General features: G+C 38.2%; 1 gene segment (V, D, J or C); it reads left to right on the top strand.

The window, feature by feature from the left end:
• Positions 1-19,355: 19,355 nt before the first annotated feature.
• LOC110203682 (immunoglobulin heavy variable 3-74-like) lies at positions 19,356-20,820 on the top strand. The segment is given in 2 exon segments: positions 19,356-19,487; positions 19,571-20,820. Coding segments are annotated over 2 exon segments (438 nt in total).
• The last annotated feature ends 1,521 nt before the right edge of the window (positions 20,821-22,341 follow it).

The raw sequence follows: 22,341 nt of genomic DNA on the forward strand, positions 1-22,341 counted from the left end.
ATGTGCAGCTGGTGGAGTCTGGAAGTGATGTGAGACAGCCTGGGGATTCTTTGCATGTCTCCTGCTAAGTTTCTGGATTTACCTTCAGTAGCTACTGGATGAACTAGGTCTGCCAGGCTCCAGGGAAGGGGTTGCAATGGGTTGCAAGAATTAGCGCTGGTGGAAGTAGGACATGCTATGCAGACTCTGTGAAAGGTCGATTCACCATCTCCAGAGATGATGGCAACAGCATGTTATATCTACAGGATGAATTCCGTTAATACTGAGGATACTGCTGTGTATTACTGTGCAACAGACACAGTGAGGAAAAGGAATGCCAGACTATACAAAAACTTTCCCTGCCAGGAAGTGAGGTGCCCTTGAGTCCAGAAAGGGGTTGAGCTCATGATACACATAACAGAAGGGACCTAGATCCAGCAACAGGTTTAGAGAGAATCTGAATCATTTCCATTTATGGCCTGTGTTGTTTTTTCTTCTATTCCAGCAGAAAGCAACTTTTCCAGTAGCTAGCTATCAATCTTAATGCCTGACTCTGACTTCCACTGCTACCCCATATTTAATTGGTAGTTATGTCTTGTAAATTGTACTTTCATCACATATCTAGAATACTCTTCCTTCTCTCCTCAAGGTACGGCAACCACAGAGGTAGGCTCCTATCAGCTCAACCTGGGCTATTATGCCAGTCTGATGGTTGTTCTCCCAGCCTCAGTACTCTCTTCACTCTAGTTCATACTAAAGTTAACTATCAAAATTATCTTCCTAAGGCAGAGATATGATAATTTCCCCAAATTCCAGTGACTCTGTATTACCTCCGAGAGAAAACATAAAATACTATTTGGCTTTTATAACCTTTCATAGCATGGTCCCTTCCTATCTTTCCTCTCTTATTCTACCTTGCTTCCTTCCTCCTGCTTGGCCAGTTCAGTGAGGCTGACTTCCTTGCTGTTCCTTTCACAAGAGATTTCATTTCCCTACTCCATGTGTTCTCACTGGTTGGAATTCTTTTCCTAGGGGCAGCTAGTTGGTGTAGTGGTGTATCCAGCTCTTGATTCAGAAGGACCTGAGTTCAAGTCTGGTCTGGGATACTTGACATTTATTAGCTGTGTGACCCTAGGCAAGTCACTTCACTCCCACTGCTTCCCTGCCCTCCCCCTCTTCCTATCCCCTCCCCCAAAGAAAGAAAAAAGGAATTCTTCTCTTCCTCATCCCTGCCTCTTCTCCCTTTTGGCTTTTTTCAAATCTCACCTGAAATTCTGCCCCCCCCCATTCCTTCTGCTATCCTAATTCCAGTGTCTCTGTGCTGGATATATCCTGTATATACACACACACAAATACACACAAATACACACACATATATACTATATATATTTTGAGCATAACTATGTTCATGTTGTCTTCATGAATGAAAATAACCTCCTTATAAACAGGGACTGGTTTTTGCCTTCATATCCCTAGTTCTTGGCACCATTCCTGGCACATAGTAAGCACTTAATAAAAGTTTGTTGCTGATTTGACTTAGTGTTTCTTCATGAATGAGACTCTCCAATACTGCTGAGATGTGTTCTGTCCATGATTTCCATTTTAGGTAGACAATGAGTAATTTCTCTGACATTTTAATACATTAAGAAAAAAATAATCATAAGTGTTAAATATTGTTGAAAACTAAATTTAACAAAAGGGTAAAGTAAGGCACATTTCTCTAAGCAAGATAACATTCTATTATCAAGAATAATAACCTGAGAACAAGAGGGTTCAATGGCTGCCTCAGTCTCCTGTCAAAGAAGCCAAGGAAAAGGACAGCTCCCCTTTTAGAGGTTTTTGGCAACTACAGAACAAAAACATAACAGGATAGGTGACATCATGTGCTTAAGTGCAATATAATTGGTTATATATCTGAAGCGTGGATAACACCATCATTGGTTGGAAATTGGGGGGCTAGCAACAACCCTCCTTCTCTCCTTTTGGTGGCTAAGAAGTGATTATTGATTGAGTCTAGTTGTAAGGCCCAAGATAATGGCCCAGAGTTTTTGGACAGGAAACCAGAGATCAGTGAAGGATTGAAGGTGTTGTAAATATTTTAGAGCCAACTCCCTTGCGGCAGATGGTATCTTCCAAGGTTACCAGAATTCCTTGAGGCAGGAATAGTACAGTAGTTAGCAAGAGAACTGGATTTCTAAACTTAACCCATCACAGGTCAGTGGAATTCTGAGCTAACTTTAGAGACAGAGACTAAGAAGTCAGTTATAGGACAAAAGCAATAGGCTGCAAATAGGATCAATAAGAAAATGATACAGGATCTGATGAGATGGGATCTGAACTTCTAAAACATAAAGGTCATGTCTTTTGGATCTGGATTACAAAAAGGAAAATTCCTGCAATTTCCCACATGTTTAAATCTCTAGTTCTTCTGAGGCTATAATCCTACCAACTGGCCTTTCATTATCTCCCATGCCTAATCTCCCAATTCTCTGCTACCCATAACCTAGCCTAGCCCTCCATTGCCTTACCTCCCTATGCCACTTCCCACTACCCCCAACCACTTCCCACCCTTAATCCTATTTGAACTCCATTCTTCTTTGGTCACATGGTCCAGGTCCCTGGCAGTCTGTTGCCTCACAGTAACCTCAGCTTAATGGCCACTCCCATGAAATCCTCCTTAGACTCCTCCTCCAGTCATCCCAGACTACCTGTCCACTCCTAAATCCCTCCCTCAGTCTTTCTGAATAAAAGATCCATCTGTCTTACTCAAGGGACTCAGATTCCTAACATCTGGCTCAGTTGTATTAGGAATACACTTGCTTAGATTCCTTAAAAGTCTGTCCAATCCAGCATATTGTTTAAATCTCACTCACCCCAATGTTCTAATATACCATGACATTGGCTGAAAGAAGGCTTGTGTTGAATTCATTTGAGAAGGACCCTGGTGTTGTGATTTTGGGTCCCAGCTCTCCTTCACCTCGAAACCTCCACAGATCCATTTCAATTTTAATTTTCTCAGTATTACATGCATACAGAATTCTCATGTACATTATATGCAACATGTAAAAAGGTTGAGAAACATAGTTTCTAAGTAAATAATAATTTTATTTATAGTGCGGGCATGTTATTAATAAAAGGATGGCCATTTGTCCATCTCTTTCAAAAAAAAAACCCTCATGGAACTCATTCAATGCCTGTGGAAAAATGTGTATTCCTGAGAGTTGGAATCAACTCTGATTGGTCAACAACGAGAGAATGAATATTATACTGAGACATGGACCAATTCTACTGAGGGTGTGGAATATATGATTCTAATAACTTGGTTTTGGTCAAAGAGAATTATTTGGATCCATGTCCTCATCTGATAAAAGGGAGAATCCACGTTTTCCCAGACTTGTCTGAGTAAAAAACAAAGGGCTTTGATCCACCAATTCACCTAACTTTACCTTTGGAACAGATCTGAGTTCTCCCTCTCAGTATCAGCCCTTCAAAGGCTGCCTGAGTAACCCACAGGAAGTGACTTCTGAATGAGGAAGTAGAAGGTCAAAACCTTGGCCTTATTTAAAGAAATAGTTATTAAATGTAAGATAGAAATAATTACTTGTCTCACATGCATAATAATGACTTTACATAGAGACTAAAGAGTGTCCCATTCATAGCTTGTAAGCAAATGTAATGAAATGTTTATATTTTCCTCCTTTAACTGATGTAAGAAAGTTAAGGAGATTTTAGGGCCTTGAATCATGAATGAAACTGACATTACATGAACAACTTCTAGTGATTGACTGAGCAGTATAGCCAAAAACCTATTAACGCAAATGGGTAAACGTTGATAAAATATCTTATTAAAAAGAATTTAAATTCCTTTTTGAAAGTAAGGAAGATCTAGATGTCCCCTCATTGCAGTGCCTTGGGTTCCTGCACTCAACAGTGAGCAATGACTGCCTCCCCAACTCCATAACAGGACATTTTAGAAAAGATTTTCAATGTAGTCATCATGATCAATGCCTTGGACAGTGAATATCCAGCTCATGTAATCTGAATGAACAGACACCAACTCTACTTCTGGTCACTAACACTGTATTCATAATGTGTGTTCATGGAGGCAGATACTCTGGTACTGGCAAATGTTGATGAGTTTTTTGAGAGAGAGAGAGAAAGAGAGAAGGTGTTGGCAGCACCAGACTTGGATTGGTCTGTTTCAATTCTGGAGTCTTTGTTGATCTTCCACTGAAATATACTATCGGCTGTTACATACGGCTTCTGAACAGGTCAGCTTTGGTAGCGCGGGAATCAGGGTTTGATGAACATCTTCTTTAGCTGTTAGGCAACAACAAATATCAGAAAGCACCTGGCATTTATTTATAACCTAAGCAGCATTATTGTACACTTCTACCATCCAGCATTTAAGGCACTTGGGGCAAAGGCAGAATTCATGTATCTCCTGAGATGAATCAAGTCATGGAATTATAATCTAACCCCCAAAAGAAAAGTTGCAGGAATGACATTTATGAACCCACTACGACTCACAATTCCTCACTATTTGGTGGGATATCTTCAACACCAACATTTTGCCTTTCTCTAGCAGTTTATTGTTGGCAAAGATACCTTCACAGAGAAAGTCCCAGACGCAATCTCACATATGTCCATTGGGGAACTTCAGCCCTCCACCCCAACCATTTGTACACTTGGGTGAACCCAAGAGGTGGTCGGAGCAAGGGCAGGCTGATTCCATGGGAGCAAATTCCTTCAACAATATCAAGGAGAAACTGGACATTTAACTCCACTAGGAACACCACAATTTTCTCTGTGCAAACATTGGCAACACAGGAGTGGTTTTAGATAATTTAGCATCTAGAAAAGTGTTGCATATGGTTCCTTATAGTTGCTAGTGGCTTTGACTGAAGCTCTTCATTTGTGGGTTTAAACTACTAAGTTGAAAACTGGGTGGAAGTCAAGAAGTAAAAAGCTCATTTTCTGGTCAACTAATTGCTGAGTGACTCCTCATGTGATCATTCAGAGAACATTTAAGAAATTTTTTATTTAATGTGAATTACAAATACATTTGGTGAGTGAGAATGAAGTCATTAAACTATGGACCTCAGCTCCTGAAAGCTGAAGAACTAGGTTACACTCAGTTCTCTTTATAAAGATAAATGGGAAACACACTAATATTTGCCTTGCTAATTTTCTGCAGTAGATAGATATTTCAAGATTGATTAGAGTCTGCCCTAAGTGGCTCCAATTCTTATTTTGTCAAATGGCAATGAAATATTGTGAAAATGAGTCACAACTTTAATAACTGTTACCAGAAATGATGGTACCCTTTTAATCTCTCTTGAAAAAAAAGATTTTTTTAAAACCCGGTTTTCGGTATGTACTAAGGTAGCATGCAGTTCTATGCATTTTGGGGATGAGTGAGTTTTCTGAATGCTAACCTGCAGTGGTGCTAGGCAAAACAATAAACATTTAGCACTGAAAATAAAAAGTTAGAGAGTGAATGTGTTCTTCGAATTCTTGGGATACATATGCATGGTTGGTGGAATTGTGAACTGATACATTCATTTTGGAGAGCAATCTTGTATTATGCACTATGAGTTGTTGAACTGCCTATATATAGCCTTTGACCCAGCAATGCCACTACTATGTGTATTTCCAAAAATGATTAGGGAAAAAAAGAAAACAACCTAGATGTTCTAAAATATTTACAGCAGCTATTTTTGTGGTGGCAAAGAACTGGTAATTGTGGGAATGTCAATCAATTGGGGAAATGGCTGAACCAGTCATGTTGTGTGATTGTGATGTAATACTACTGTACTATAAGAAATTATTGAACAGGATGCTCTCAGGAAAGCATAGTATGTATTACATGAACTGATCAGTGGAACAGAGTAGACATGCATCATACAGTAGCAAATATTTGTAGTAAACCTGTATTTGATAAATGTGACAATTTAAGGTTTTGGTGTAAGAATTTTTTAATGGTCAAAATTGTTGGGAAATATGAAGAGCAGTCTGACAGAAACCAGGCCAATTTACTAAGACCAGTGTCATACCATTTACCAAGATTGGTTGGTTGTTACCCTTCCTTTTCTAAGAGGATTAAAATGACATCACTATGTTAGAGTCAAGTTACAGTGCATCTGACTGTGGTTGATCAGACCAATACATGCTTGGAATGCTCTACCAGAAGTTGGGCACAAATAGTCCACCTCGGAACATTTGGTCTGCATTCTCTAAATTTGCATATCTTGGATTTCTTTTAAGCTTCTTCAATTTTTCTTTGTACCTAAGGCACAGCACCTTCTCTGATAAGGTTATGCCATTGTCCTGTGCTAGTGTTACATAATCAACTGCAAAATTTTTTTAATTTTTTTTATTATTTTCAGGCAACTTGGATCAAGTGAGTTGCCCAGGGTCACACAGATAGGAAATATCATGTTTGGTCTGAGGTCGGATTTGAATTCAAGTTCTCCTGACTCCAGGGCTGGTGCTCTATCCCTTGTGCAACCTAGCTGCCCCATTTCCAAAATTCTTTAGAGAGATGTTCATCCTTTTTTCTGACCCCGATGTGTGCACTTGCCTTGTGTGAGTTCCACATAAGAGAGTCTTTTTGGCAAATATATGTTTGGCATTTGAACAATGTGGCCAGTCCATCAAGGCTGTGCTCTCTGCAGTAGAGTTTGAGTGCTTGATAGTTTAGCTCAAAAAAGCACCAGAGTGTCTAGTATCTTATCTTACCAGGTGATCTTCAGAATCTTTCTAAGACAGTACAAATGGAATCAACTCATTTTTCTACCATTGTGCTGGTATATTGTCTAGGTTTTACAGGCATATAACAATGAGGCTAGCAAAACAGCTCTGCGGACCTTCTGTTTGGTAGTAAGTCTAATATCTCTTGTCTCCCACTCTTTCCTTCCAAGGCTCCCAAATACTGAACTACCTCTGGCAATGCGTACATCAACCTCATTGTCAATGTGTACCTCCCTGGAAAGTGTACTGCCAAGGTAAGTGAACTTATCCACCTCATGCAAAACTACATTTGCTGTGACCAAAGTTACATGTATGGATGGCATGGTGGTGGTTGCTGGAACATCTGTGCTTTGTTGCTGTTGTTAGACCAAAATGAGCACAAGCAGCAGAGAATAGATCCATTCTTTGTTGCACCTCAGCTTCAGAGGCTGCACTGAGTGCACAATCATCTGCAAACAGAAAAGCATGCACTGATACTTCCTCCACTTTGGTCTTGGCTTGTAGCCTTTTCAAGTTGAACAATTTACCATCAGTGCTGGATCTGATTTTGATGCTGTTTGTCCTCATTGAAGGTGTTTGACAACATGGCTGAAAAAATTATGCTAAAAAGCATGGGAGAAAGCACATAGTCTTTTTTCACTCCATTGGTGAGTGGGAAAGAAGAAGACCATCATGCATTATCTAGAACTTGGCAAGCATACTATCATGAAATTGACATATTGATGATGATCTTCTCTGGGGATCTAAATTTTGACATAAGGTAAGTTCAAAATATATGCATGACCTAGATAGATACATTGATATTATAGCAAAATTAGAATAATATGGCCCATTTTACCTATCAGACTTAAGGGGTGGAGGGAAACTTATGAATAAACAAGAAAAAGAGAGTATTGTATGGTGTAAGATGAATATCAATTACATTAAATTAAAAAGGTTTTGTACAAATAAAACCAATGTAGCCAAGATCAGAAGGAAAACAGAAAATCGGGGGAAAATTTTTAAAGATGCTTTCTCAGATAAATGCTTCATATATGCTACATAAAACCTGTGTCCAATTTATAAGAATATGAGTCATCTCCCAATAGATGAATTGTCAAAGGATAAGAACAGGTAGTTTTTCAATGAAGAAATCAAAACTATAGTCATAAGAAAAATGCTCTAAATCACCACTGATTAGAGAAATGCCAATTGAAGCAACTTTAAGATATCACATTAAACCTATGAGATTGGATAAAATGATAGAAAGGGAAAGCAACAAATGTTGGAGGGGATGTGGAAATATTGGAACACATTCACTGTTGGTGGAACTGTGAGCTGATCCAACCATTTTATACAGCAACCTGGAATTATGCCCAAAGAGTCACAAAAGTGTTTATAAACTTTGTCCCAGAAATACTACTGTTAGATCTGTTTCCCAAGCTGATTAATGTTAAAAAGGAAAAGAATCTATGCGTTCTAAAATAATTATAGCAGCTCTCAAACAGCTGGAAATTCAGTGGATGCCCATCAATTGGGGAATGGCCAAACAATCTGTGATATATGACTATGACAGAATACTGCTGTGCCATAAGAAATGATAAGCTCATAGATTTTAGATAAAACACAGAAAGGCTGAAATAATGAAGATATAATGAAGAGTGAAATAAGCAGAACAAGAACATTGTACACAGCATCAGCAAATGTATTCTAAGAACAGCTTTGAATGACTAAGTCATTAGGAATATTATAAATACTCAAATAAGCTACAAAAGACTTTTGAAGGAATATGCTATCCCTACTCATAGAAAGAACTGATAAATACAAGAGTGTGTAGTATAGGTTTACATACATATACATAAATACATGTACATATATACACACACATATAAAAACACACACAAACATATTTCCATGTGATGGTAGCCATCTATAAAGTCAGTTGGGAAAGGAGGGAGAAAAAATAGTGCACAGCAGAAAACAAGTTAAAATTTAGAAGGAAATACAAAAAATCAGGGTAGCTTTGAAAACGATATGTAGTATTACATAGTTTTTTTCAAAATTTAAACAGTAAAATGGAAACTCATTGTTTTATACTGAATCCTCTTTTTTGTTGTGCTTTGTACACAAAGCTCTACTTTTGTTTTTTTTAATTTAAGTTGAAAATGAATAAAAATTTTAAAAAATAAAAGAATAAATTGCAAAAGCATGCAAAAAAGAAAAGGTTGAAGAAGAGGGGGTAGGATTTTGAGCATTCTCTAATTATAGAAGAAATAGGAGGGGTACTAAATCAAATGTCATTAACAGGATTTAGCCTTCTCGAGAATTTTTGCCTTTTCTTTAGAAAGTACAGTAAAGGTAGAAAGGTTGAAATGGTTGAAAAATAGTGACAAGGGATTTTGAGATTTTAAAAAGGAGGAAACATGGATCTTACAGAGAATGTCTTCGTATGTGTTTCTCACCCTGGAAATTCCTTTAAGAGATTTCTCACACTGAATAGAATCTCCCAGGGTTGTTAGGATAAAAAGTGATAGTATTTCTAACTCTCTTTGCAAACCTTAAAAAGCAATGTGAAAGGTAATATTATTGTTATCATCTTGATGATGGATGAGGAAGAAGATATATAGTCTCTAACTTTCTATGGGATCGGCTGAGTGTGTTGATCTTACTAAAGAGAATTATGCAGGCATCAGGTTTTCAAACAATGATTAAGAGAGTAAGCTAGGCAGTCTTGGTGACTTAGAAGAGAAACAGATCCATGTCCAGAACAAATCTGATCAATTATTGACATAAAATTCTTTACTCCTTTATTAAAGGGATTTCGATCATCTTCAGAGAAACTGAAAAGCATGTTTTAGGGAGAATGAAGTGACATAGACCTGAAAACATACTGTCTGAATAGGAGTGACTGAAATTTTCCACCTTTATGACAATTTAACTATATTCTCTTCATTTTCATAGTGTTTTATTTTCCCAAATTGTATGTTAAAACAGTTTTCAAAGTTTTCAACAAAAGTTTTGAGTTCCAAATTTTATCCTTCCTAACCTCCTTTCCTACCCTTCCCTATCCTTGAAACAGTAAGAAATCTGATAGAGGTTATGTGTGTGCTTGCAATCATGTAAAACATTTCCATGTTAGTGATTTTGTACAAAAAGACTCGAATAAAAAAAATGAAAGAAAGCAAGCAAAAAATTGGCATGCTTCAGTCTGTATTCAGTCAATACCACTTCTTTCTCCGGAGATGGATAGCATGCTTTACCATGAGTTCTTTTGGACTGTACTAGATTATTCTATTGCTGAGAACAGCCAAGTCATTCACAGCTCTTCCTCATACGATATTGCTGTTACTGTATCCACTGTTCTCCTGGTTCTGCTCAATTCACTTTACATCAGTTCATGCAAGTCTTTCTAGACTTTTCTGAAATCATCCTGCTTGTAATTTTTTTAGAACACAACAATTTTCCATCACAATCATATATCACAGTTTGTTCAGCCATTCCTCAATTGATGGGCAACCCCTCAATTTCCAGTTCTTTGCCACCACAAAAGGATCCCCTTTGATCCAGCAATACTACTGCTAGGTCTATATCCCAAAGAGACTAAGAAAGGGAAAAGGGTGTGTTTGTAAAATTTTACTACATTCTGCACAATGTATTGAATTTTAATTTTTTTCTAAAATAATGAAAATACAAGTCCTGTGCCAGTAAAGGAAGGAAAAAAACATACAAAATTGACACAGTTCAGATTCTATGCATTATATAAGATTTCACAATCCCAATGCCTGAGGCAAAACTAATTTACTTTTTGGAAAATTCCTAATGGACCTCATAAACCCCTACCCTTATTTTCCCACCTTCACCCCCTCTCCCCTATGCAATAATAGTACTGACCTACCTCATTCCCTGCTCACTAGAGAAGAAAGAGAAAGTGGAAAAGAGCAGGGAAAAGACAGTTTCTCTCCTGAGGACTTAGTGACAGCAGACTTGGGAGCTCTGAGTAAGGAGAGAGGTGCCTTCATTTGGAAGCTCAGTCCAAAATGCTCTACCCCTGACAATGGAGAAGACAGAGTCACGCCTCTAGAAAACTGTGTCACTGCTACACCATACACAATGAGCTTGATGAAACAAACGACGAAGCCTAGAGAACATCTCCTGTCCCTTTCACGCCTTAATTTCTCTAGCTGGAAGAGGGATGTGAGAGGCTATGATTAGCACTAGAGGTAAATAACAGGCAGACCCCAATTATACTTTAAAAATTAAATTATTTTAAACAAATACTAAAACAAATATACAATAAGAAAAGAAAAAGAAACAGTATAAAATTAAATATTAAAAATATAATACAAAATAAGAAAAAAACTAAAATGTATTGACATGTGCACAGCAAAACATAAGAGATAATACAAAATATACAGCAATAAATTCCCACTTCAAGAAAGCCTTTATACTATGCATTTTGTTCAGAGCTGTCCATCTTTGCTTCCTTCTAAGTTTTCTTATACATGTACATATATATATATGCACATGTATGTATATATGTATATATGTGTATGTATGTGTGTATATATATACATAAATATAATTATATATATGTATATATACATAAATATAAATATATATATATGTATATATCACAATTCTAAAAATAAGCAAGGGTGCTGAGATGAACCACAAGAGCCAAGGGACAGGGGCAGAGATGTGGAGAAAAAAGTAACCCATGAGCAGATTCAGTTCAGAATCAATCACAAAAAGGAGGATATTGACTCAGAAAATATCAGAAGCAGAGTAACCTTCTAAGCATCCTCTTGGTATGAAAACGATTGGAGTGATGGATAATGTCAATGAGGCCAGAGCTGGTCTCTAATATGTGCTTGGCAGGTATCAAACACAGGAGGTTAGAGACAGGAGAGTCAAGAATCAGACAGAAGTTTAATTTCAAAGTGAGGAAAATGGCTTGCAGGCATGGACCAATGTACCCGAGCTCCATCACTAGTGTAGAACTTGAGGCAAAGTGTGGAGATCTCAATATTTATACCTACGGCTAAGTAGTGAGCTCTGACACTGACAAGGAAGGGTAAAAGTAATGAGGTAACAAGTTTGATTCAAAGCAGGGCTTCATGACTGCAACATGGATACTAATCGTGCTTCTCCATACTCAGAGGCCACCTGATGCTGGTGTGTAACAATTCTGGGATATTGCTATGGCTGAGATTATCCCAAGGGTGGGCACAAAGGATTGATTTCAAAGGAAGCTCAGGGCACAGCCTGCTTGCTGGGCCTTAGCTCTGGAAAACAAGGTGTCTCCTTGTATCTTGGCAGGAAGGACAGACACTGACTTTCTCATCATCAATACTGCATATTAGTAATTCCTTTTTTTAATTAGTATTTCATTTTGAATGATCAGCAATCACTTCCACAGACTTTTGAGATTTAAATTTTTCTCCCCTTCCCTACCCACCCCTCTCCCCAAGAATGAGAGCAAACTGATATAAGCTAATATTGTATATTCTTAGTATCATAAAATGTTTTCCAGGGCTTTAGAGCCAGTTCTGGAGGATGTTTCTCTTTGCATTTCAGAGAGAGGACTAACCCCAAGAAAGTGACCTCTGTTCTTTCTCTTGTTGCAGAGAGGACAACTTGAAGGCTTCTTTCTCCCTTGGTGTGAAAACCAGCCCAGAATCTCTAGCTCTAGGAGAGGAGCTTCAGTCTTGTGTGGTTTCTCCTTTACCCTGAAGACTGACCTTGTGGAGATTCCACATTGGAATTTGGGCTGAACCGGATTTTCTTTTTAATGACACAATCGAGGTTAAGTGACTTGCCCAGTGTCACACAGCTAGTTAAATGTCAAGTGTCTGAGGCTGGATTTGAACTCACATCCCCATGACCCAAATGTCTGTGCTTTCTCCATTATACCATATAGCTGCCTCCTGAATTGGATTAAAAAAAATTATTTTATTTTTAATTCATAGAAGAAAACAAACATTTCTATATCACAGTACCTAAAAAAGATGATTGGACACGAAACTGCAAAGGTGCCATGTTGAAGTTGCCATTCCCTGCAAATATACAATATTATCATGTAAATTTCTGTCTCCCCCACCTCCCCACCCCTAAAGATGGATGGCTACAATTAGATGCAAATATATATGTCTTCCTAGGTCCCTTATTTTTATTTTGTGTATTCATAATAGTCAAAATTACTTAGTTGCTCAAAATTGTTCTTAAAACAGCATTGCTTTTACTGTGTAGAAACTCTTGGTCTTGTTCACTGTGCTCTTTGTCATTTTACGCATGTCTTTCCTTGACTTCTTGAATTGGCATTTTATTCTGATCTTTTCCCAAGATAGAATTTTGGACATGGAGAGACTGTTGTTCTGGTGTTATGTAACTATTGTCTTTAAATGTAGTTTCTGTGTCTTTGTAGGTATTCAGTGTAATGTTAACCTGGTGGAGTTTGGCAGAGATGTGAGACGGCCTGGGGCATCTCTTGCTCCTCTCCTGTAAAGCTGCAAAGATTCCTGTAAAGATTCACCCTCAGTGACTGCTGGATGGACTGGGTCTGTCACACTTCAGGGAAGGGGCTGAGGTAGGTCTCAGTTATTAATAGTGATGGCAGTGAGAAATACTATGCAGTAACTGTGATGTGTTCTTTGATCCCCAAGTATGTCACTCTTGAATGTCTAATTTCAGGAAAAAATTTCCCACTTAGGACCTACCAAAAAGTGTATCTCCTTTCGTTTTATTTTTAAGTTCATTATTTCTCTGGCTGAGATGACAGGTATGTTTCACCTTCAATCCTCTGGATTCATGTTCTATGTATTGTATTGACATAATTCCAAATTTTTTCAAAATTGCTTTTCTCGATAGTGGTGCTGTCATTGTACAAATTGTTCTCCTAGAGCTTTAAAGTAAAACGAAAGGACATGCCCAATCACTAATTCTTTGTTTCTATCTTTGGTGAGATTTTCCACCATTTATTTAATGTTTTTGATGCTGTCAATTATGTCTGTTATGCAGCAGATAAATTCAACTTTTACAACTCTCTCTCTTTCTCTTTTTGCAATGGAGTTAAGTGACTCACCTGGGGTCACACTGCTTGTAAATGTCAACTGTCTAAGGCCTGACTTGAATTCAGGTATTCCTGATTCCAGGGCAGTGGTCTATCCACTGCGCCACCTAGCTGCCCGCAACTTTCACAGCTCTCATTTCTTTCTTTGCACTATTTCTTGCACCATTAGGAAACATTCTGTTGTGACTCCATGTTGTCACTTCCGAAGAGTCCTTGGGAATCCATAGAACCTTTTATTGGTTCACATATTGATTATTTTTTCTTTGTATTGCAATATTTATTCTTTGTTTGGCATTGTTTAGATGTTCAAGGGGCTCTTTTCTTAAGTTATGAACATCTTCCTTATCTGTTTATTTCATTGCTTCAAGATGTCTAACTAGATTTTATTCTTCTTGAGACCTTTGGAAATGTCAGTGTTTTTTCATTATATTCACCAGTCCCATGTCTTCCAACTCCTTCCACTTTGATGGTAGATTCCCTGATGTCTGGACCTCAATTCTATCTCAGCCTTTCTGTGGCAGGTGGATTCACATTTCGGAGGCAACAGTCTCCACCCATGTGACTTCTGAAAGGAAAAAATGGCTTCAGGTGGATGCCAGGACCTTTTCCTTCATATCTGGTAGAATTGTAAATGTTCTGACTTCTGCCTTCAGTTCCTCTTGTTCCTTAGTTTTTCTAGCTAAGACCTGCTGCAGCACAGCATACTGCCATACTGCTACTCCAAGGAGAGCAAAAATCTGATTTTCTATAGCAAATCCACCTCTGCTGCACAGTGTGGCTTATAAAGAATTTAGTTCTCTTGTAAGCCATGGGTCAATTTGTGCCACCCCTGCAAGGGTTTAGGAGCTGGTATGAGAGGGAATTTTGAATGAACATGTTAGGGATTAGGGATAATAAGCCTTCTTTGATGATAATTAATCAGTTTGCTGCCTTGTTAGAATTCTTGGTGTTTAGATGGTGTTGCTACCTTAAACTGATTTTTCTTATCATTCATATATGTTCTTTTGGAAACATTTGAAAGGTTGTGAGTAACGGGGGTGCTTATGTTTGGGTGCTTGTACTTGGACCCCAAGTTCTCCCTAGCCTCAGAAACACTATCCCTGACAGTTTCTCCCCAGCCCAAGGACACTATACTTATCAATTACTCATGAGCGGGCCCCAGCAAGACCCTTATCTCTCTCCTTGGTACAGTTATAAAACAGCAGCTGAAGGAATTATTAGTTTGAACTGCCTTTGCACTGGGTCATAAAGACATTTTCACCCACTGGACAATGTATACTACTGCCGTACCTCATTATCTACATGCTGGACTGCTCATTAACTGTATTCTAGACTTAAGACATATGTATACTCCCTACATCTCTCTTGTCAAACAAGACATTCCTTGGTTGCAGACTGGACAACCCTCAGTTACACCTGAATTCCAGTTAACTTAGTGATGTAGCAGGCCTAAAACCACACCTCCATGTGGCCTCCCTTATGGGCTTTTCCTAGTGAACTCTGGGTAAAACGCCTGCACAGTAGGTACAAGAAGTGTATGTTCGTTTAAGAACTGACCACTCCTTAACCACTCCCTTATCCCACCCCGAATCACCTAGTTAATATATTTGGCACATATTTTATTGTATTTTATCCTATATAAATTTTAACTGTACCACTTTAAGATTACAGGATCCTTAAGAATCCTTGCACACTGAAAAGCATAACAGCATATCTTTGCCACCTTGACTTAAAGAATGCTTGAGTCTGGGAATTCATTCTAGATGACCCATCGAGGACTCCACTCTGTGAGGGGGTCACAGCCTCTTATAACATAATATTTATGGCACCCAATGTGGGCCTTCTCTGAAATCTAGGGCCTTCTCCTAGTTGAGGTAAGCCTCCCCACTCCTGTCGCCCTGTAGTTGGGTTGCCCCTCAAGCACCTCAGAAGGCTTGCTGAGGAGAGGTTGAGCTTGCAACAGGCTCCAACCGATCTCCCTCTTGACAAGGGAAGCCTTGTTGGGAACTTTTGCTGGTTTTTTGTCACTCACCAGTACTTTGGTGAAGGCAAGTACACTACAGGAGCCAGTACTTGTTTTTTTTTTCCTTATATGCAAAGATGAGGGGCCAATCTCCCTGTGCATCTCTAGATTTACCCTCAGTTTATCTTTTACACAACTGGAGAAAGCTCAGTCTCCAAGACCTTAAGGAAAGTTTTGCCTCAACTCCATAAGATGTGGAGAACAATGAAAAAAAAATTGTCTGATTTGTGTAGGGGCTTTCTGACAAGCCTCTCTGAGCTTTTGGATTGTCCCTGTCATTATTATGTATCTGTTCTGTGTTTGTGTCTGTGTGTAATTTGACACCCTTTGCAGCCAGGTAGCAAGAACAGCATTCCAAGGGCTGCAGCTTGACTCTGGAATGCCGCTTTCTTTCTCTCCCCCTCTTCCTCCCTGGTAACAGCAGCCTCAGAGGAGCAGGTGGATGGGAGAGAGAAGAATACTTTATTATTTAGGTTATATGACTGGTAAAAGGCAAGTCAAGAAGGATCCTCGAAGTGTCAGGTCAGAATTAGAAAGAAATTAGATATGTGCAGTTTTAAAGGGACTTTACTCAAAGTCCATTAGAGGGATAAGTAGGTAGAAAGAAAGCAAGAAAGTTTAAGAATGTAGGAATGAGAGAAGTATGGGTAGAAAGAAAGCATAAGCTGTTTGCACGAACAGTGTGAACAGAGGGTTTGAGAGTACAGGTTTTGAAACTTTTGGAGAATTGTTAGGGAAAAAATTCTTTCTCCCTATCTCTCTTTACATTCCGACTTTGGCCAAGTTGTTGAATGTAGAAGAGAGAAAGATAAGGAGGAAAGAAGAGTGAATCTTTTCCCCTCAGATCAAAGAGAGGCAGATTGAGTAGCACTTAATCTTTTCTGCCTCACATAAAAGAGACAAGTTTTTGTGTAGCGGAACACAACCAAAAGGTAATTTAATTCATTCTAGTAATATTTCAAATGAAACGTAATGCTCTTAATTTAATGCTCAAGTCAGAATTTGTTAGACTGTTTGGCACTAAGACAAACTGGAGTTCAACTACAAGCACCCAAATATAAGCACCCAAGCAAAGCATTACTGAGGACTGCAGAGGAAAGCGATTTCTCCCTTTTGTTAGTCATATGACTAAGAATATATGATCAGATTTTGATACAAATTTCTTTATATTCTTATTGAAAGAAATCTAAAGAAAAAATTTCCTCAGAGGATGTGATTTCCAATGTAGCACTCCCCTCTTGGTCTACTCCTCTACATCATGTTTACAGGTTGGAAGACCAAGAGGTCAACAACTCTAGGTATTTGTGAGTCCACACTGAAGAACTCAAACCACTTGGCACATCTAGTTCAAAGCAAAGAAAACAATTAGAGCATTAACCTTTCCACTATAAATATGAGGCACACTTTCTCACAAATATACACAGAGTCAAGGGGAAGAGTGGTCCCATGCATGGTATGCTAGTTAAAAGATACATATAAGAAATAACCTTGGCCAAGTCAACCCAAGTCTGTGCCACTTCAAGACCCTGACTTCCGTTCTCTTATCGTGAAATTTCCATAGTGCTCTTTAAAAATGTTTTAAAATTTATGTTATTTTTAATTTATGGAATAAAAGAACCATTTCTGTAATATAGTATAATAAAAAGTGATTGCATGTGAAACTGAAAATCTATTATGCACAGCATGCTATTCCCTTTAAAGAAGTTTAAATAAACTTTTAAGAAGTTACCATGTAAATATCTTCTTTTTTTTTCTTTCCCCCCACCCTAGAGATGACTATTAGACAGAAATAGGTGTATTTGTAAAATCATTCTATAATCTATTTATCAGATCTTTCTCTTTATGCAGATAGTGTCTTTGTTTACATGCCTTTTGTAATTAATCTGGCTATTTATAATACTCAAAATGTTACTTTTTCTGGGAACAGTATCTTTGCTGGCCAGTTCTTACTGTTGGATTCCCTAGGGCTGCTTTTGTCCTTAGCTTAAGTTCTGAAATCAGAGCTGATTCTCCCTCTATTTAAAATAGAGCTGGCTAGATTGCTTATTTTTATATCAAGGCAAGGGGCATGGCTAATCTAGACTTTGCTTGCATGGCATCAGTGGCTCTCATCATATAAGCAAGAATCCTAAACACTCTCAGGTTCATCAAAAGTGGTCATGTTAACTAAGGGAGTTAAAAATATTCAGCTTTATTTAAATTTGCTTTAGGAAAAGTGAATGAGACACTCCCAAGTTTTGCAAGCTTTACTACGTGTGAATAGGACACATAGGGTGATCATTTTATGTCTGAAATGGGAAAAGTTTAAAAATCATAGACCCTTGTACTAACATGTCTGCAACACTGACTTATGGACTCAGCACTTGAAGAGTACCGATCTATGCTTTTCTCTTCTATACTCATTAAACTCTGTTCACAGCTCTGTTGTATTATGAATTGACCTTAATTTGGTAAATAACAGAGTAAGAAGGAGCCACCTAAAATGTAATAACAGTAACAGGGGAAAGAAACCAAATGAACATGGCTCAGGCTCCGTGCTTTATGATGAAGACTCCATAGATATAATGGTGATTAAGAGAGGGATTGTTGGCTTTTTATTTATTTTTTCTTTTCCCCCAGTGAGTTGAGTCCTGGAGGAAAAAGAAAGATGGTCTTGGAAAGATTCTAGATATAGAACTCTAAAAGGATATGGGCCTTGAAATTATGAATATCCCTTCCTTAAAAAAAAAAGAAAGTGAAAATGAGAATGGAAACATGTTTCTGAGTATACAATTAAATATTCAGCAGGTGGCAGTAGAGCTAGATATTCTGGCTGATGAGAATGCTACTTGAACTATGAGGATCATCTCTTAGAAATCTGAGCCATACTTGCTCCATAAATCAGATATTAGGTCAGTGTCACATAGAATAACAGTTTCTCTCTCCCATTAAATAGGCTATGTCTCTCTGAGGAAAAAGGTGTTTGTTGGAGGAGACTTGCAAATCTCTTATTGTGAATTGTGACTTTCATAACTCAATTTCTCCACCTAGAAGATTTAAAAACGTATATGAGCTATTCCTATTAATGCAATGAGTGAGTATAACTGAAACTATGGGTAAATAATTTAGGTGAAATGTAATCCTAGGAAAAAGGAGATGAAAAGTTGAGTTAGGAAGCAGTAGAGTACCAAGGATCAGGAAAAGAGGCCCTGAGAATAAACTGATTCACAAACGAGATTCGATCTGTTGGTCAAAGGAAATGGAAGATGTTTGAGGAGCTTTGACAATCAGAAATGGGCCTAAGATCAATTAGAAATTTATTAGGAGCGAAGAAAAGCCTACTACATGTCATCCAAATGTTTAGAGTTATAAGTGATGTGGGGTCATTGACACTGAGTCAAAACCATCAGTTCTGAGAGTCTCAGTGTCAACAACATTCCCCAGTCCTTTGGAACTAGTTCTAAGAGAACTTTCCGAAGTTCAGGAAAGAAACTTCTCACTGGAACTTTTTCCACTTTTTGAATAAAAGAAGACATGCAAATTGGGTCCGTCCCTACTGGGATGAAAAGCAGCACCAAACCTGTACCTGTACCTCCTGCGGGAGACAGAATCAAGTGCTCTGTGTCCTTTCCCACAGAGGACTAACCTGGAAACTCACCATGAAATTTAGGCTGAACTGGATTTTCCTTCTGACCATTTTTCAAGGTAGTTTTATGGAGAGGAAGGGACAATACAAAGTGGTGACTTCATGTGACTATTGACTTTAATGCAATGTCTCTGTGTTGCAGGTGTCCAGTGTGATGTGGAGCTGGTGGAGTCTGGGGGAGATGTGATACAGCCTGGGGGATCTCTGAGTCTCTCCTGCAAAGGTTCTGGATTTACTTTCAGCAGCTACTACATGCATTGGGTCCGCCAGGCTTCAGGAAAGGGACTGGAATGGGTTGCAAGAATTAGCACTAGTGGAAGTAGTACATACTATGCAGACTCTGTGAAAGACCGATTCACCATCTCCAGAGATAATGGCAACAGCATGTTATATCTACAAATGACTTCCCTTCAGACTGAGGATACAGCTGTGTATTACTGCACAAGAGGCACAGTGAGGAAAAGGAATGTGAGACCTGATAAAAAACTTCCCCTGCCAGGAGGTGAAGTGTCAGTGAGGCAAGAAGTGGACTGAGCTCATGATGCAGAAAGTAAAAGATGCCTATATCCAGGAACAGGTATAGTGAATTTCTATTTATGGCTTGTGGTGTTTTTTCTTCTCTCCCAGGAGAAAGCAACTTTTCCAGTACCTAGCTATCATTCTTAATGCCTCACTCTCAGTCCCACCTCTACCCCATAATCAATTGGTAGTTATGTATTGTCCATTCTACTTTTATCAGAAATCTACTGTACTCTCCCTTCTTTCCTCAAGGTACTCCAACCACTCTGAGGTCGGCCTTTACCAACTCATACCTCGACCTTTATGGTAGCCTTAGTACTCTCTTCACTCCAGTGCACAGGAAACAATTTTCCCCAAGTTCTGGTGAATCCAGAAGAAAATATAAGTTCTCATTTGATTTTTAAATCCTTTTGCAGCATGACTCCTTCCTGTTTTATTCTACCTTAGTCCTTTCCACATGCTCATCAATCCAATGACACTGATCTCCTTGCTGTTCCTTTCACAACAGATTCCATCTCTCTACTGTGTATTTTCACTGGCTGGAATTCTTCTCCTCCTCATCCCTGCCTCCTGGCCCCCTTGACCTCCTTAAATCTTACCTAAAATACTCCCCACCTTCTACTTTCCCCATCCTCTTTAATTCCACTTTTATGCTGCATATATACACATACACACACACACACACACACACACGCACACACACAGATATAGATAATTACACAGTGCATTATTATTTCAATGTTGTGTCTCTGAATAAGATTGACCTCCTTAAAAAGAGGTACAATTTTTTTCCCTTTCTTTATATCCCAAAAACTTAGCGCTGTGCTTGGCACATAGTTTACTATGCTCAATAAATAAATACTTGTTTGTGAATTGACCTTCTGTTCCTTTTGGAATTTGGCTCTCACAAAATGCTGAGCTTTGTTTTATTTCTGATTTCCATGTTATATACATAATGAGTAAATTCTCCAACATGTTAACATGTCCATATGAGGTAATAAAATTGTATTGTTATGAATTAAATTTAACAATAAGGTAACTTAAGGCACCTTTCTCTAAAAAACAATACCTTCTATTATCAAAGCTGGTAACCTGAGAACAAGATGGGTCAACAACTGCCTCAGTCTCCAGCCAAAGATCCCAAACAAAAACACCTCTCCTGTATAGATTTTGGCTAGTACAGAACAAAGAACAGAACAGTATAGGTGACATGAAGGGCTTCAGGTCAACATGACTTTTTACATAGGTGAAGTGTAGGGAACAACATGATTGTTTGGAAATTTGGAGTGGGGCCTAACACCAACCCTCCTTCTTTCCCTTTTATGAGTAAGAAGTGGTTATTTTGAGTCTACTTTCCTGTTAGAAGAGAGTGATCTAGACTTCTTCCGATAGCAAACCAGATAGCCCTGAAGGATAGTTTTGTAGTGTAAAGATATTAGAGCCAATTCCCTTATGGCAAACCATATTCCCTCAGGGTTAGCAGAATTCCTTCAGACAGGAATACACACTGATTAACAAGAGAACTGGATTTAAAACCTTAACACCTTACAGGTCAGCTGAATCCTGAACTAAGTTGAGAGATGTGGAACCATAAGTAAGTACTCAGTTATAGGGCATAATCAATTAATTGTAAATAAGATAAATGAGAAAATGATACAGGATCCATTTTATTCTTCCCCATATTATATGCATACAGCCATATCACATGCATTATGCATAGATTAAAAATGCTTTTACATAGAGACTAAAGAGTGTCCCACTCACAACTTGTAATCAAGTATAAAAAAAAGTGTTTATAGCTTTAGCTGATGTAAGTAATTTCATTAATCAACCTGAGAGGATTTTTAGGCTTGAAGTATGAAAGGAACTGACTCTACATGAGGAAGTTGTAGGGACTGGCTAACCAATAGAATCCCAAAACTGTTAAAGCAAATGGGTAAACCCTGCTCAAATGAATTATTAAAAAGGATTTAAATTCATTTTTAAAAGTAAGGAAATTCTAGTTGCTCCTCTCAGGGCCTTCTTACCCTGACACCTGAGCTTTTTATACTCAATAGCAATTAGTCACTGCCTCCTCAGCAATGTTGACTCCATTGGCACCAGAACAGAAATGTTTAGAAAAGATTTTCAATGCAGTCATCATTGCTGACATCTTGGAAAGTGAGGATTCAGCTCATCGAAACTTAATGAAAAAAACTGTGCTTGGTGTCTTGTTTACCAAACTCCATTTCTGATCACCCATTCAGTATTCAAAATGTCTGTTCATGGATGCAGATATTCTGCTAGTGACAAACGTTGATGAATTTTAAAATGTAATACTATTATTTTTGCACTTAATAGCATTTTATGTTTTCCAATTTCATGTAAAGATTGTTTTCAACATTCATTTTTACA

Source organism: Phascolarctos cinereus, unplaced genomic scaffold (genome assembly GCF_003287225.1).
Source record: "Phascolarctos cinereus isolate Bilbo 61053 unplaced genomic scaffold, phaCin_HiC Scaffold_3;HRSCAF=262, whole genome shotgun sequence".
Lineage (NCBI taxonomy): Eukaryota > Metazoa > Chordata > Mammalia > Diprotodontia > Phascolarctidae > Phascolarctos > Phascolarctos cinereus.